This window comes from Mandrillus leucophaeus, unplaced genomic scaffold (genome assembly GCF_000951045.1).
Source record: "Mandrillus leucophaeus isolate KB7577 unplaced genomic scaffold, Mleu.le_1.0 Scaffold1265, whole genome shotgun sequence".
In the NCBI taxonomy this organism is placed as follows: Eukaryota; Metazoa; Chordata; class Mammalia; order Primates; family Cercopithecidae; genus Mandrillus; species Mandrillus leucophaeus.
Genome location: NW_012101043.1, coordinates 442603 through 455264, shown reverse-complemented (window position 1 = coordinate 455264; position 12662 = coordinate 442603). Strand labels below are relative to the sequence as shown.

At 39.2% G+C, this 12662-nt stretch overlaps 1 protein-coding gene across 1 annotated transcript; it reads left to right on the top strand.

The window, feature by feature from the left end:
* Positions 1 to 2096: 2096 nt before the first annotated feature.
* On the top strand, positions 2097 to 3044 carry LOC105533600 (olfactory receptor 6N1-like). Its single transcript, XM_011972070.1, has one exon. It carries the CDS (start codon positions 2097 to 2099, stop codon positions 3042 to 3044), a length of 948 nt encoding a protein of 315 aa, XP_011827460.1.
* Positions 3045 to 12662: the final 9618 nt, after the last annotated feature.

Here is a 12662-nt window from a genome sequence, read left to right as displayed (position 1 = left end):
GATATGGTGGTCGCATAAACAATGATAGCGATACTGGTGATGGTGGTTTAGAACACTGCTCGGCACATAGAGAGCATTTGACAATGATTAAATCAATGAATAAATGATAGGGGAGATAGTGAGGGTAGTGGTCATGGTGATTGTTGTGGAGACGGAGATAGTCAAAGCAGAAGTGATGGCACTGCTGATCTTTCTCATATTGTGGTAGGGTTAATAATGGAAAAATACCTTTGCAGGGACATGGTCGGAGCTGAAGGCCATTATCCTCAGCAAATTAACACAGGAACAGAAAACCAAATACCTCATGTTCTCAATTATAAGTGGGAGCTAAATGTTGAGAACACATGGACACATAGAGGAGAACAACACGCACTGGGGCCTATTGGAGGGTGGAGAGTGGGAAGAGGGAGAGGATCAGAAAAAGTAACTAATGAGTAGGAGGCTTAATAGCTGGGTGATAAAATAATCTGTACAATGAACCGCTGTGACATAGGTTTACCTATGTAACAAATCTGCACATGTACTGCACATGTGTTAAACCTGCATATGTACCACACATGTATTAAAATGAAACTACTACACATTAGTAGAAAAATTAGGAACAAACAGATTATTTACTCCTTTCTGGTCATTTCGCTGATCTTACTAGAAGGGAGTAGAGATGAAGCTGATTGGGAAGTCTTTTCGCAAAGTAATTTTTAAGAAGATTAAACTCGTTTTTAGAGTGATCAAGGTGTTGTTCTCCATGTATGCACAAGGATATATGAGTTGGATTTGTTCTCTTTTTATAAAAGGCTATGTGGGACTTGCAAAACTTCTAGTGGCCCAGAGGAGGTAATGCACCTGGGATTAAACTCTAAAGTCCACAGTGAGGGTTGCAGAATTGAGAAAAGTCATTTGAGACATAGAGCTGCTCTGCTGCACTTCCTTTTGCACAACTTCTTGCCCCAGAGAAGTCCTTATTGAAAGCTTTACACACTTAGCAACTCCAGGGAACATGTAGCAAGGAGTCCCTGGGAGGCCCGCATTTCCAGGAACATGAAATATAAGTAGGGGAGTGTCTTGGGGTAGAAAGGATGCCGAGGAGAATGCTAGAGTCCTGATGTCATCAAAACCATCAGGTAATGGGCAGGAGTGGTGCCGAAAAGATGAGAGTAGCCAAAGAAGACAGCTAGATGAAGGCTTTGAATGAGGCTTATTAGGGTATGGGAGGAAAACTCAAGTGACACAGGTGTTGATTCCCCTCAAAACCCACCACCATTTCCCAATTTAGGGAAACATACATTATCTGTGTCATAAGAGTCTTGGGAAACAAATACTTGTTTTTTTTTGAAGAGGAAGCTGAGGTTAAGTAAAAAGTTGCTCAACCTAATGTCTAGTGGCAACCAAATCGCTGACTTTAGAGTAGGGTTTTCCTATTATACCATAGGACTTCTGGCTTCTTGGCTTCTTGGCTTCTTCTTGACTTCATGGTTTTCCTTTTTGAGAATTCCTAGCACACATCCTTTGGGGATGAATTTTTCACCCAGCACAGTGTACCCGCTGGATGAATTATCATTAGGCACTACGGGCCTAGGATATTACAGTTTTTGGAGATTCTGCATTTCTTTTATTTTCCATTTTTTCTTCTTCTAGTTCTTACCAGGATAGGCTAAACACTTCAGAGGGGCTTCCTGAAAGAAGCTTCAACAGTCACTTTAGGGAGATGACTTTTCTTCCTTCTCCACAGTCCAATATTGTTGGTTATTTTCTCATTGGGAACTATCGAGGGATAGCAGTAGGAATTTTCTAGCTCTCCTATTATTGGATGGTGGAGTAGGGGAGAAAATCACTGAGTCACTGGAGCACAATATTATAACATAGAAAGGGATTAAACTGGGATCAGGAGCCTTGGTTTCTAGTCCCAGCCCTGCTACCAACAGACTATGATATGGGACCAACCATTTCTGCTTTTGGGGCTTCAGTTCCTCTAGTGCAAAGTGAGGAACATTGATTAGATAATGTCTCAAGTTCCTTTTAAGTGCTCAGATTTTACGAATAGAGGAAGAAGCTTGAAGTAATTTATATTCTATCTTTGTCACTTGTTCCTAGGACTCATGGATCATGTCAATCATAACTGGACCCAGAGTTTTATCCTTGCTGGTTTCACTACCACTGGGACCCTACAACCTCTTGCCTTCTTGGGGACCTTATGCATCTATCTCCTCACTCTTGCAGGAAACATTCTCATCATTGTCCTGGTACAGTTAGATTCTGGACTGTTCACCCCCATGTACTTCTTTATCAGTGTCCTCTCCTTTGTAGAGGTGTGGTATGTCAGCACCACAGTGCCCACGCTGCTGCATACCTTGCTCCACGGGTGTTCACCCATCTCATCAGCTGTATGCTTTATTCAGCTGTATGTCTTTCACTCCTTAGGGATGACTGAGTGCTACTTGTTGGGTGTCATGGCACTGGATCGCTACCTTGCTATCTGCTTCCCACTCCACTACCATGCACTCATGAGCAGACAGGTACAGTTAGGACTAGCTGGGGCCACTTGGGTGGCTGGCTTCTCAGCTGCACTTGTGCCAGTCACCCTCACTGCCACTCTGCCCTTCTGCTTGAAAGAGGTGGCCCATTACTTTTGTGACTTGGCACCGCTAATGCGGTTGGCATGTGTGGACACAAGCTGGCATACTAGGGCCCATGGTGCAGTGATTGGTGTGGCCACTGGTTGCAACTTTGTGCTCATTTTGGGACTCTATGGAGGTATCCTGAATGCTGTGCTGAAGCTACCCTCAGCTGCCAGTCGTGCCAAGGCCTTCTCTACCTGTTCCTCCCACATGACTGTGGTGGCACTATTCTATGCTTCTGCCTTCACAGTCTACGTGGGCTCACCTGGGAGTCGATCCGAGGGCACAGACAAGCTTATTGCCTTGGTGTATGCCCTTGTTACCCCTTTCCTAAATCCTATCATCTACAGCCTTCGCAACAAGGAGGTGAAGGAGGCTTTAAGGAGAGTCATTGACAGGATCAGAATTATTTTAAGGGAACCTCAATGATCTAATTTGTCATAGCCCAGCTTGTTGGTGATTGTGAGAATCAGCTGGTTGGCTTGTCAATCAAGTAGTCAGAGTCTAAGAAAACACCAGTAAAGAAATGAAAAAGATCAGTAGTCAAACATGCTGCACACACCCGTGCCTGAATTGGTCAAAGTTAGAAGATGTAAAGAGAAAGGGGTATGGTCTCTGATTACCCCATTCTAATGGGAAAGAAATGCAACAAAGGGAGAAAAAATAGCGATGCAGAACAAGTGGTTAAGCTGTATTTATGGCTTAGAGAGATAGTGCAATATAGAAAGAAAGAAGACAAAGCTAGGAGTGGTAGGTTTAGTCCAGATTCCCGGAGAAAGGTTAAGAAGGTGGAAAACTAGGTTGGCAAAAAGGAGTCTAAAATTTTAGCTTGTATAAAGTTGCAGATGTAGATCAGCGAGTCATGAGCAGAATGCTTATCAATTTGTGGCATCCAGTGATTTTGGGTTATTATGTGACCAAATGTAGCTTGATGGAGAAAAAACCTGAAGTTCTGATCACACTTCTTTTCTCTCCAACTCCTCTATTGCTTCCTCTGCTGAGCAGAGTCATCTCCCATTCCTTGATGGTGTCTGAACTAGGGGCCAAGTAGCTGCTAGAGTATGATCAGATAAATTAGTGAGAAAATAGGACTAGATCTTGGCAGAGACTAAGTATGGCCTAATCTTGAATACTTTCCATTTTCCTCATTCTTACAGACCTTACTGCTTTATTTTATGTATATCTGTATATGCCAGAAATAGTTACAGCCGCCTTTATGTTTTTAAAATTTTAATATTTTTAATATCCCTCTGAGGGAGGAAGAACATCCCAATATTTATGTAATAAAATTATAAAGGTTATTGAACTTGTAGTAAGGAGAGACAGATTCAACCCTAAATCCACTTCAGCTGACTGAGTGACCCTCCTCAGCCTCAATCTCTCTGTCTGTAAAATGAAAGACCGGCAATGAATGAGTGTTCTCATTCCTCTCAGCTTAGGGAGTTTTGATTCTATGCTTATTACACTTGTTTTGTTTTGTTTTGTTTGTTTTTTAAGATGAAGTCTTGCTCTTGTCCCCCAGGCTGGAGTGCAATGGTGTGATCTCAGCTCACTGCAACCTCTACCTCTCAGGTTCAAGCCATTCTTCTGCCTCAGCCTCCTGAGTAGCTGGGATTACAGGCGCCTATAGCACTTCTTAAGGAAAGCAGGACTTGAACTAGGTCCATATGTGTAAGATCTGAATTTGCAGAGCAGAGATGGAAAGGTGTTGGTGCAAATTCAGGTGTTGCCATTTTTGCCTCTATGATTCTGGGCAAAAAACACAAGCTCTCTCTAACGCCAGATTTGTTTTCCTTTAAAAAAAAACTACATCACAGTGTTCTAAAGTTAAATAACACATAGTAAGTATTTCATAAGCAAGTTAGTCTGAGCATCCCAGAATCAGGACAGTATAGTGGTTACAGCATGGACTTTGAAGCTTCTCTGCCTGTGTTCAAACGTCAGTTCTACCATTTATTTGCTGTGTGATCATATGCAATACACTTAAATTCCCTCCACCTCAGTTCCCTTATATGCAAAATGGGGACAATAAAAGAACGTTAAGCATATAAATATTAATCATTGTTACTTCAAAGTTTTCCACATAAATGTCTTCAGTGGGAATTTATTTCTTTGATAATGCTTAGTTTTACACCTATCTCACATTGTTATTACAATAGACTTGGTAACTCTCCAAATGAGGCATCTTCTTTTGACCTAAGGGTCCAAATTTATCTTTCCATAAACTGAGGAGTAGTTCCTGCTTTCAAGAAGTCTATGCTGTTTCCCCAAATACAAGGTGCAAAACTCTATTCTGCTGATAGGCTGAGTCTACTACCTTTGGGCTCCTTTTCTTCCTCTCCTTCTGCACCTCACTTCACTCAGACTGCTCTTTTTGCAGGAACTATTATGGGCCCAACAGAAACTCTTTTTTCCCTGTGGTGGCAGCACTAGAGGATGGCTCAAATTGAAATGGCTTAGATCACATTAATTAATAGGTCATTATAGTAATAATAATTACTAAAACTGTTATAACAATTATTATTAATTACTAATATCTGTGGGGTGCATACTGTGCAGTGAACATGGGGACTTACTATCCTGTAGTGAAGACATAAGTGGTCATCTAACAACTCAAAGTAGCTTATATCTCACTACTAATTTGTACTACAATGCATGGTATCCACTCATATTTGAACAAATGAATGAACGAATAAACAAACTCTTAAAAGTCAAATGGGTGTGATAGAGATTGAGTTCCCCTCCTGAAACTCCACCAGAAGGTATATTTTTTTAAAGATCCATTTATAGCTGCAAACTCCCCTTGCCTTTCATTCTACACTCTATTCTACACTCTTCTTTTTTTCTCTTGACACCTCCTTAGGTATTTCCTTTAGAATATAAAGTTCAGGTCATCTTTAGCACAGAGCTTCTCAACAGATACGATTAACAGATGTGGTGAGTTACTGAGTCCCTGCCCCTAACACACACACTATGAATGGTCAGATAGGACCTAAGGGAATTGAAGTCCTTGGACTGGTTGCCTCACGCAGTAAGTGTTCACCTTAGTGTGCCCTACAGATACCATCACTTTTATAAGCACTATGATATGAAAATAAAAGTTTGAGAAGTAGTGCCTTAGTGTGACATGTTGGGGTAAGTGCCCAAGATAAGGTCCAACTTGTGGCCACTTCTCCCATGGTGACAATTGGATACTGACTCTAGCAAGATAGACAGTAAGAAGCAGTCAGGTCTAAAAGGCAGCGTAATCAGACCATTCACTTGGTACTAGCACCAAGACTGCTGTCTCATAGGACATTCAAACTCAAGTACATCAGAGAACAAAATGAAATGCTTTCAATGTATCTGGGGAAGACAGATATAAACCATAGTTGTACTGGGCAGACAAGGGCATGTGACCTTGATATATCACTTCATTTACATAGTTGTTTTAAAAGTTTATTTGCTTCAATAAATAATATCTCTAAAAGGTTCAAAAATTCATCTTATGTGTGAAGTTGACATTTTTTCTTATGTGTTTATATTTTTAAAAAATAATCAGGTGATTTGAGGATCTGTCTCCTCCCACTCTATATAATAATTATCTTAAGGGAAGCAAGAGTGTTATATGCATCCCATTTTCTCCAGTTCCTAGAATAAAGTCTGGGGCATAAAAATCTTTTCAAAAATGTATTAAATAAATAGATAAATGAATTATTGTGAGTTCCCCTATTTCTCACATTATGTTAGTTGCATTTCATATCATTTTTTCCTAACATTTAAAGCACATTTTAAAAATAATGTATTACATATAAATGTAGGACATTAAATGTTTAGGTAAATAAAAATTTAAATTACTTATAATCCCATTACTTCAAAAATTATTTCTCTATTTATTTCTAAATTCTAATAAGCATATGCTGTTTTTCCAAATAGTGGCAATGGTACTATGAAAATTTGAACATGTTGAATACTACTTTTTTCACTTAAGCTTTTAACAAATAATTTTAGATCTCATCTTTCTCCTCAAATAATGAATTGCTTGATGAAGGTATCAGTGTAACCACAGAACCAGTTCAATCTGGTTTAACTTTGTCAGTAACAAAATACAACAAAATAATGACTTGTTTTTTAGCTGCAATGGACCCTCAGGTTGCAAGTAACCCAAACATGCCCAGATGAACCAAGTGTGCCAGATTTGTGACCCTAGAGTCAACCAGAATAAAAAGGTAAACCACATGCGGAACCTAAGTATTCAGACCAAGGAATGGTGATCAAATTAAAAAGGAAAGGATAACCTGTTGTGTTGCAGTACAGTCATAAAAGTCAAGGACCTGGCATAACTTCTTTTCAGGAACCAATCAGATAATGCTTTGTTGCATCTTTCTATCTCCCTCTTAACTTGCTCTCTGCCTAAAAACCTGTCTCCAGACCTTAGTTCGGGGAGACAGATTGAACATTGCCTCTTGCCTCCCTGCTGGTCAACCTTGAAATAAGGCTTTTCCGTTCGTAAAAGCTGGTGTCACAGTATTGACTTCTCAGCTCATGGGACGGTGAGCCCACTGCACAGTAATATCAGAACTTGTCATTTTCTCTCACTCTATTTCTGATACAGAATAAATGCCAAGTAAGCACTCTTTATTGACAAGTAGTGGCATAAAAGAGAAGAAACAATGCTCTTGACTAGGCTAGAACTAAACTTGGAAGCCTGGATCATTTAGTGCACATATCTACACTAACTGATTCTAGATAATGTTTACAATTCTTATGCTCAGGTATTTGTCATGTTGATAGCCTTCTGAGGGATCATGCCTGGGCATTATAATTTACTCAGTCAATACCAAGTCATACAAATATACAATTAGACAATACAAATGATGCAGAAAGTCTGTCTCAGAGTCTGGTTCACAAGAGGAAAAGAGGAATGTAGGAACACCAATGTGATGTGATATGTGGAGGAATAAAAATGAGTATTAAAGTGGCCACTTTGAGTACAGCACAATTATTCATTTGAAGGATTGGGATAGACGGCTAATCTACATGTACCCATGAAATGAAAATAAAAACAAAAGGTCTACTGGTGCTTGAGACTGTGGGAGATGCAGTAATTTAGTGAAGGATAGTTTCAACTATCCATCTTTGAGAGAAGTTAGGTATTTCAGAGTAAGTGGGACATAAGCTAAATGCTGATTAAGGTTGAATGAGACCATCATATTGTCCAAATATTTGAGAGACTCTTCCAATCCCAAAGTCACATTAGTACCTGAGAAACAAATATTTTCCTTTCCTTTGGCTCAAAAACTTTCCATCTCCTACAGGAAAGCTTTTCTAATTTGATCTCAGAATACTTAGTGTTTGTCTTCCATTTAATGTGATCTACTTGTTAATCTTTTTATGGTTACCTCCTTATCTTAAATTTAATATAGCAACTGCTTTCTTTCCACCTCTGATTCTGAAAAATAAAAGTACATTTGGGCCTATGAATGATTCAAATACGTTACTTCTGATAGATAAATGCTGTAATTCCATTATTTATCTGGACTCCATATCCATCAAAGTATATGCCCACAGAGAACACACAGCTGAGATAAGAGCTCAGATGTCAAAATTAGGATGTTTAATGAACATATTGAGGGTATGGATGTAAACAAAAGTAATAATGAAAAAGTAGATTAGTCTCATGAAGACGCCTGGGTAATAATAACAGTGGTGATAAGGTAAGTAATAGTAACAATACTGGTGATGGAGACTTAGACAAGTGTATTAGATATTCAACAATCAATGATTTGGAACAATGGCTAAAGATATCTGACATGGCAAAGGGAGGGACAGTGGTGACAGTAACAAAGGTAGAGATGGTCGGCACAAAAGTGATAGTGGTGCCTGTGCTGACTGTGATAATATGGTGATGTGGTGAGGTTAGTAAGGATGGATGAGAAATCTCCTTGCAAAGAAAGCTTTTAAAAAGATGAAACTCACCTCTGGGGTGCTAAAGATGTTATTCTTCATGTATTCAAGTTGGATTGTCTCTGCTCATAAAAAGCTATGATGGGGAGGCCAAGGCAGGTGGATCAAGAGGTCAGGAGAGCGAGACCATCCTGGCTCACACGGTGAAACCCCATCTCTATTAAAAAATACAAAAAATTAGCTGGGTGTGGTGGCACATGCCTGTAGCCCCATCTACTTGGGAGGCTGAGGCAGGAGAATCTCTTGAACCTGGGAAGCAGAGATTCCAGTGAGCTGAGATCGTGCCACTGCACTCCAGCCTGGGCAACAGAGCAAGATTCCGTTTCCAAAAAACAACAAAACAAAACAAAACAAAAAAGTCTATGAAGGACTTGCAGAACTTCTAGTGTCCCAAAACAGGAAGTGTCCCTGGGATTGGATTCTAGAGCCAGTGAGGGTTGCAGAAAAGCCATTTGAAAGAGAGTTGGGCTGCTTTACTTCTCTGTGTCCAACTTCCTACCCCAGAGGAGCACTTACAAAAAACATTACACACTTAGCAACTCCGGAGAACATATAGCAAGGAGCCCCCGGGAGGCCGGCATTTCCAGGAACATGAAATATAAGTAGGGGAGTGTCTCGGGGTTAAAAAAAAAAAGATGGAGAGGAGGATGTTGCAAGTTCTAATGTCATCAAAACCATCAGGTAATGGGCAAGGGTGGTACAGAAAAGATGAGAGTATCTAAAAAAGAGAACCAGGTAAAGGCTTTGATCTTTCCTGGATAAGGCCTAATAGAATATGGAAAGAAAACTCCCGGGACATTGATATAGACCACCCACCTCTACATCCATCCTAGAAACATTTTTCAATGGCTTTAGAATCCATAGACTAACAGGGTGGTGAGGGGCTTTATACAACATTTATTTAGAGAAGGGGAAGTTGAAGTAAAGAAAGGAGAAATGGTTAAGCCCAATGTTCATTTTCAGTTAGTGGCAAAACAAGTTTACAAAGTCAATTTAGAAATAGAATGCTTTTTCTGTTGTGCTACAGCCCTTCTAGACCAAGAATATAGGGGCCTCACCTTATCAATTCCTCTCTCTCCTCATTCCCTTTGAGAATTCCTGATGCCTGTCTCCCTTAGGAATCCTTCTTTAAAATGCACTTTGTCTGTTCATTGATTCTTCATGTAGCCCTGCAGTTCTGAGCTTTGAGAGATGGGACATTTCTTTAGGGACTAGATGGAAATTTTTCTCTCTCCTGTTTTCTGGCAGGGTGTGTGGGGAAAAAATTCTGGCACTTACGATTTTGTTTTAAGGAGCCAACACACTCTCTCTCCCCACCCCTACCTTTTTCTCTTCTTCACATACATACACACACAGACGGACACACACACACACACACACACACACCAGTATGTGCAGCAACGTACTAACACCAAAAAGACAGACTTTTTTTTTCATTTTGTTCTATGTATTTTTGTGGTGATGGGAGGTCATGAAAAGTGGTGCGAAGGAGTGCATGGATTGGTGAGAAGTGAATGAGCAAAACAAAAGAAAGTCTCACAGAAGTGTAGAAGTGTATTGTGACCTCTCCTCATGTCTCAGACTTTGGAATGCTAACTGGGCACCCAGTTGGTACTTCTCTGAAGGTTCTCTGAAGACCAGGGGTGGAACTGTAGGATCCTACTAGGAGATTCCCTGTCTGAGGACAACATAGCCATAGCTTATTGAAGATACAAAAAGAAAACTTATTTTTGAAATACAAACTCTCTGGGCAACTTTTAAAATTTCTTTTTAGTGATAGTGTAAGTTTTGGGTTTCCTGTTTTTGAAAAACAATGTCGAAATGCTTTCTTTCCAAATGCAGGGATGACTTGGCATTTATTTTAGCTTATTTTAAGAGAAAAGGTATGTGTGGAGAACAATGTTGTGGAGTAGCATACAGAAGCAGTATCTCCTTCTCAATTTAGTAAATTTGACTAAGATCACAGAATGTTCTGGGACCCCCAACTATTAAATGTGAATAAATTGTCCAATTTGAGGTTTTTCTATGACAATATATCCTCAGGTAAATTTTCCCTGAGCATCCAGCTCAGATATGGACTATATTCTCTTTTCTGACATTTGGTGGATCCTAAATAAAGGCAAACCCATTATAATATTGTCAAACCTTAAAAATTAATGCTGTGGAGAAAAACAACAGCAGCAAAATAGTAGAAATTAAATCCATGATTTTTTTTTCCTAGGTAAAAGCAACTTTTCCTTTGTGGGTAGATAGGTTCAAGTGTTGGGGTAAGTCAACACATAACTTTTGAAGACTTGCTTTGAGCAAACACCATTTGCAGCAAGGTGAATTCCACCAGAAGTCACTGAGAATCATTGAACTTCTGATTTAGATGGTGCTTAAGAAGACATCTGATCTAAAACCCCTCTGTCTTTACAAAACATAAAACTGAAATCAAGAGGTAGGGAATAACTTAATTAATTAAGGTTACATGGCAATTTAGAAAAAGACTGAGAATGGGATAGCACCAACGTTTTCTAACGCTTTCCAGTATACCTTTTGGCATTTTTTTTTTTCATTTTATTTGAAGTAGTAAGCCTCTGGCATCAAGCACCAGGCAGCAGATGTAGGTGAGAAATCAGATTCAATGAGTCATAGACTTCTTCTAGGTCCCTGACTATTCTCCCATAGAGTAACTCCTACCTGTAGAGAACATGGCTGGCTGTGGAGGTTCACAAGTCTTGTCCAGCCAGACTTTCTTCTCTGACTCCTGTAGTCTCAATTTTCCTTTCCAGAAGTAAGTTTCTTTGAGTAGTAAGTTTCTTTCTCATGATCTTGCTTAATTTCATGATCCTTGATTATACAAGGATCCCTGATTACACAAACATATGATTATAGGTGGATGGCCTTTGTCCATTTTCTCATTAAATCTCCCATAGAAGGTAAATAGATAAATGTCTTTTTAACATTTATCTATTTACCTTCTATGGGAGATTTAGTTAGTAGATAGATTCTAAGCTTAATCCAGAAGATTTAACTTTCATTTAACAGCCAAGAGGATCTAATCATGCTAACTGAGGCTTCATCCTCCTTACCATCCCTGACAACTATGGGTTTTTAGAACATGTATGACCCCACAAGTCAGCCTACATATGACCTTTCACTTGAATGACCTTCTACTTAAACGTAGGCTAGAGAAAGAAAATCCTTTTAAACGTGATTCATATGAGCCTGCAGAGTAATTATTGGGAAGGTATTTTTTGTCTATGTTTATTAAGATCTAAAAGCAATGTCAACTTTTATAGGTACGTTAGTCATTTCTTTGGCTAGTATGGTGAACAAACCATAAAATCTTTTTAAGCTTTCTCCCAACATTGATTAGGTGTGGGATAAATGGGGGATCAAGTCACCTGGAATCTTCTCAGGTAAAAGCTTTAGCAATAGAAAAAGATTTTTATTTTGATGAGAATATATATCTCAGATCAACTAAATTAGATGCTCTGAAAGTGGGATCTAGTAATTGGTGTTTTAATAAACCTCAAGACGTTATGCATGCAAGTTAAAGAACTTGGAGAACCACTGGTCTACTCCAATCGGTGAGATTGAAAGGAGGAACTGGGCATATGTAGCACAGTTCTTTCCTGTGCTGTTCTCCCAGGGAGCCAGCCTGCCTGGTTTGTGAGTTCTGCTCTGCTTTCTGCCATTCAGTGGAAGGGAGTCTGTGACTTTCCATGCTGCACAGTAATTACGTAAAAGCATCATAAGGAAAATTAACACACCCACTATCAGAATAAGATATTTGAAATCTCTCCCCCAAGTAATAGAAACAACAGGCAAATAAATCATAAGTTTATATAGAAATTATTTGTAGAATAATTAACAAGGTCCACCTACTGGAGGCATATGGAATAAAGATTGATTTCAAGCACAGTGGAATTAAACAAAAGCTAGGCCATAAAACAAGTCTCAATACAGTTAATAGAATTAATAATATTAACATAATACAGACCTCTGCTTCTACTAGTGATATAAATAAATAAGAAATAAATAAATGATGCATTTAACATGTCCATATATTTGATATTTAAAGAAAATACTTCTATACAACTTACTCTCAGAGGT

Excerpts from the sequence above, each read along its gene's own strand:
- LOC105533600 (XM_011972070.1), top strand. The coding sequence starts at position 2,097 with ATGGATCATGTCAATCATAACTGGACCCAGAGTTTTATCCTTGCTGGT.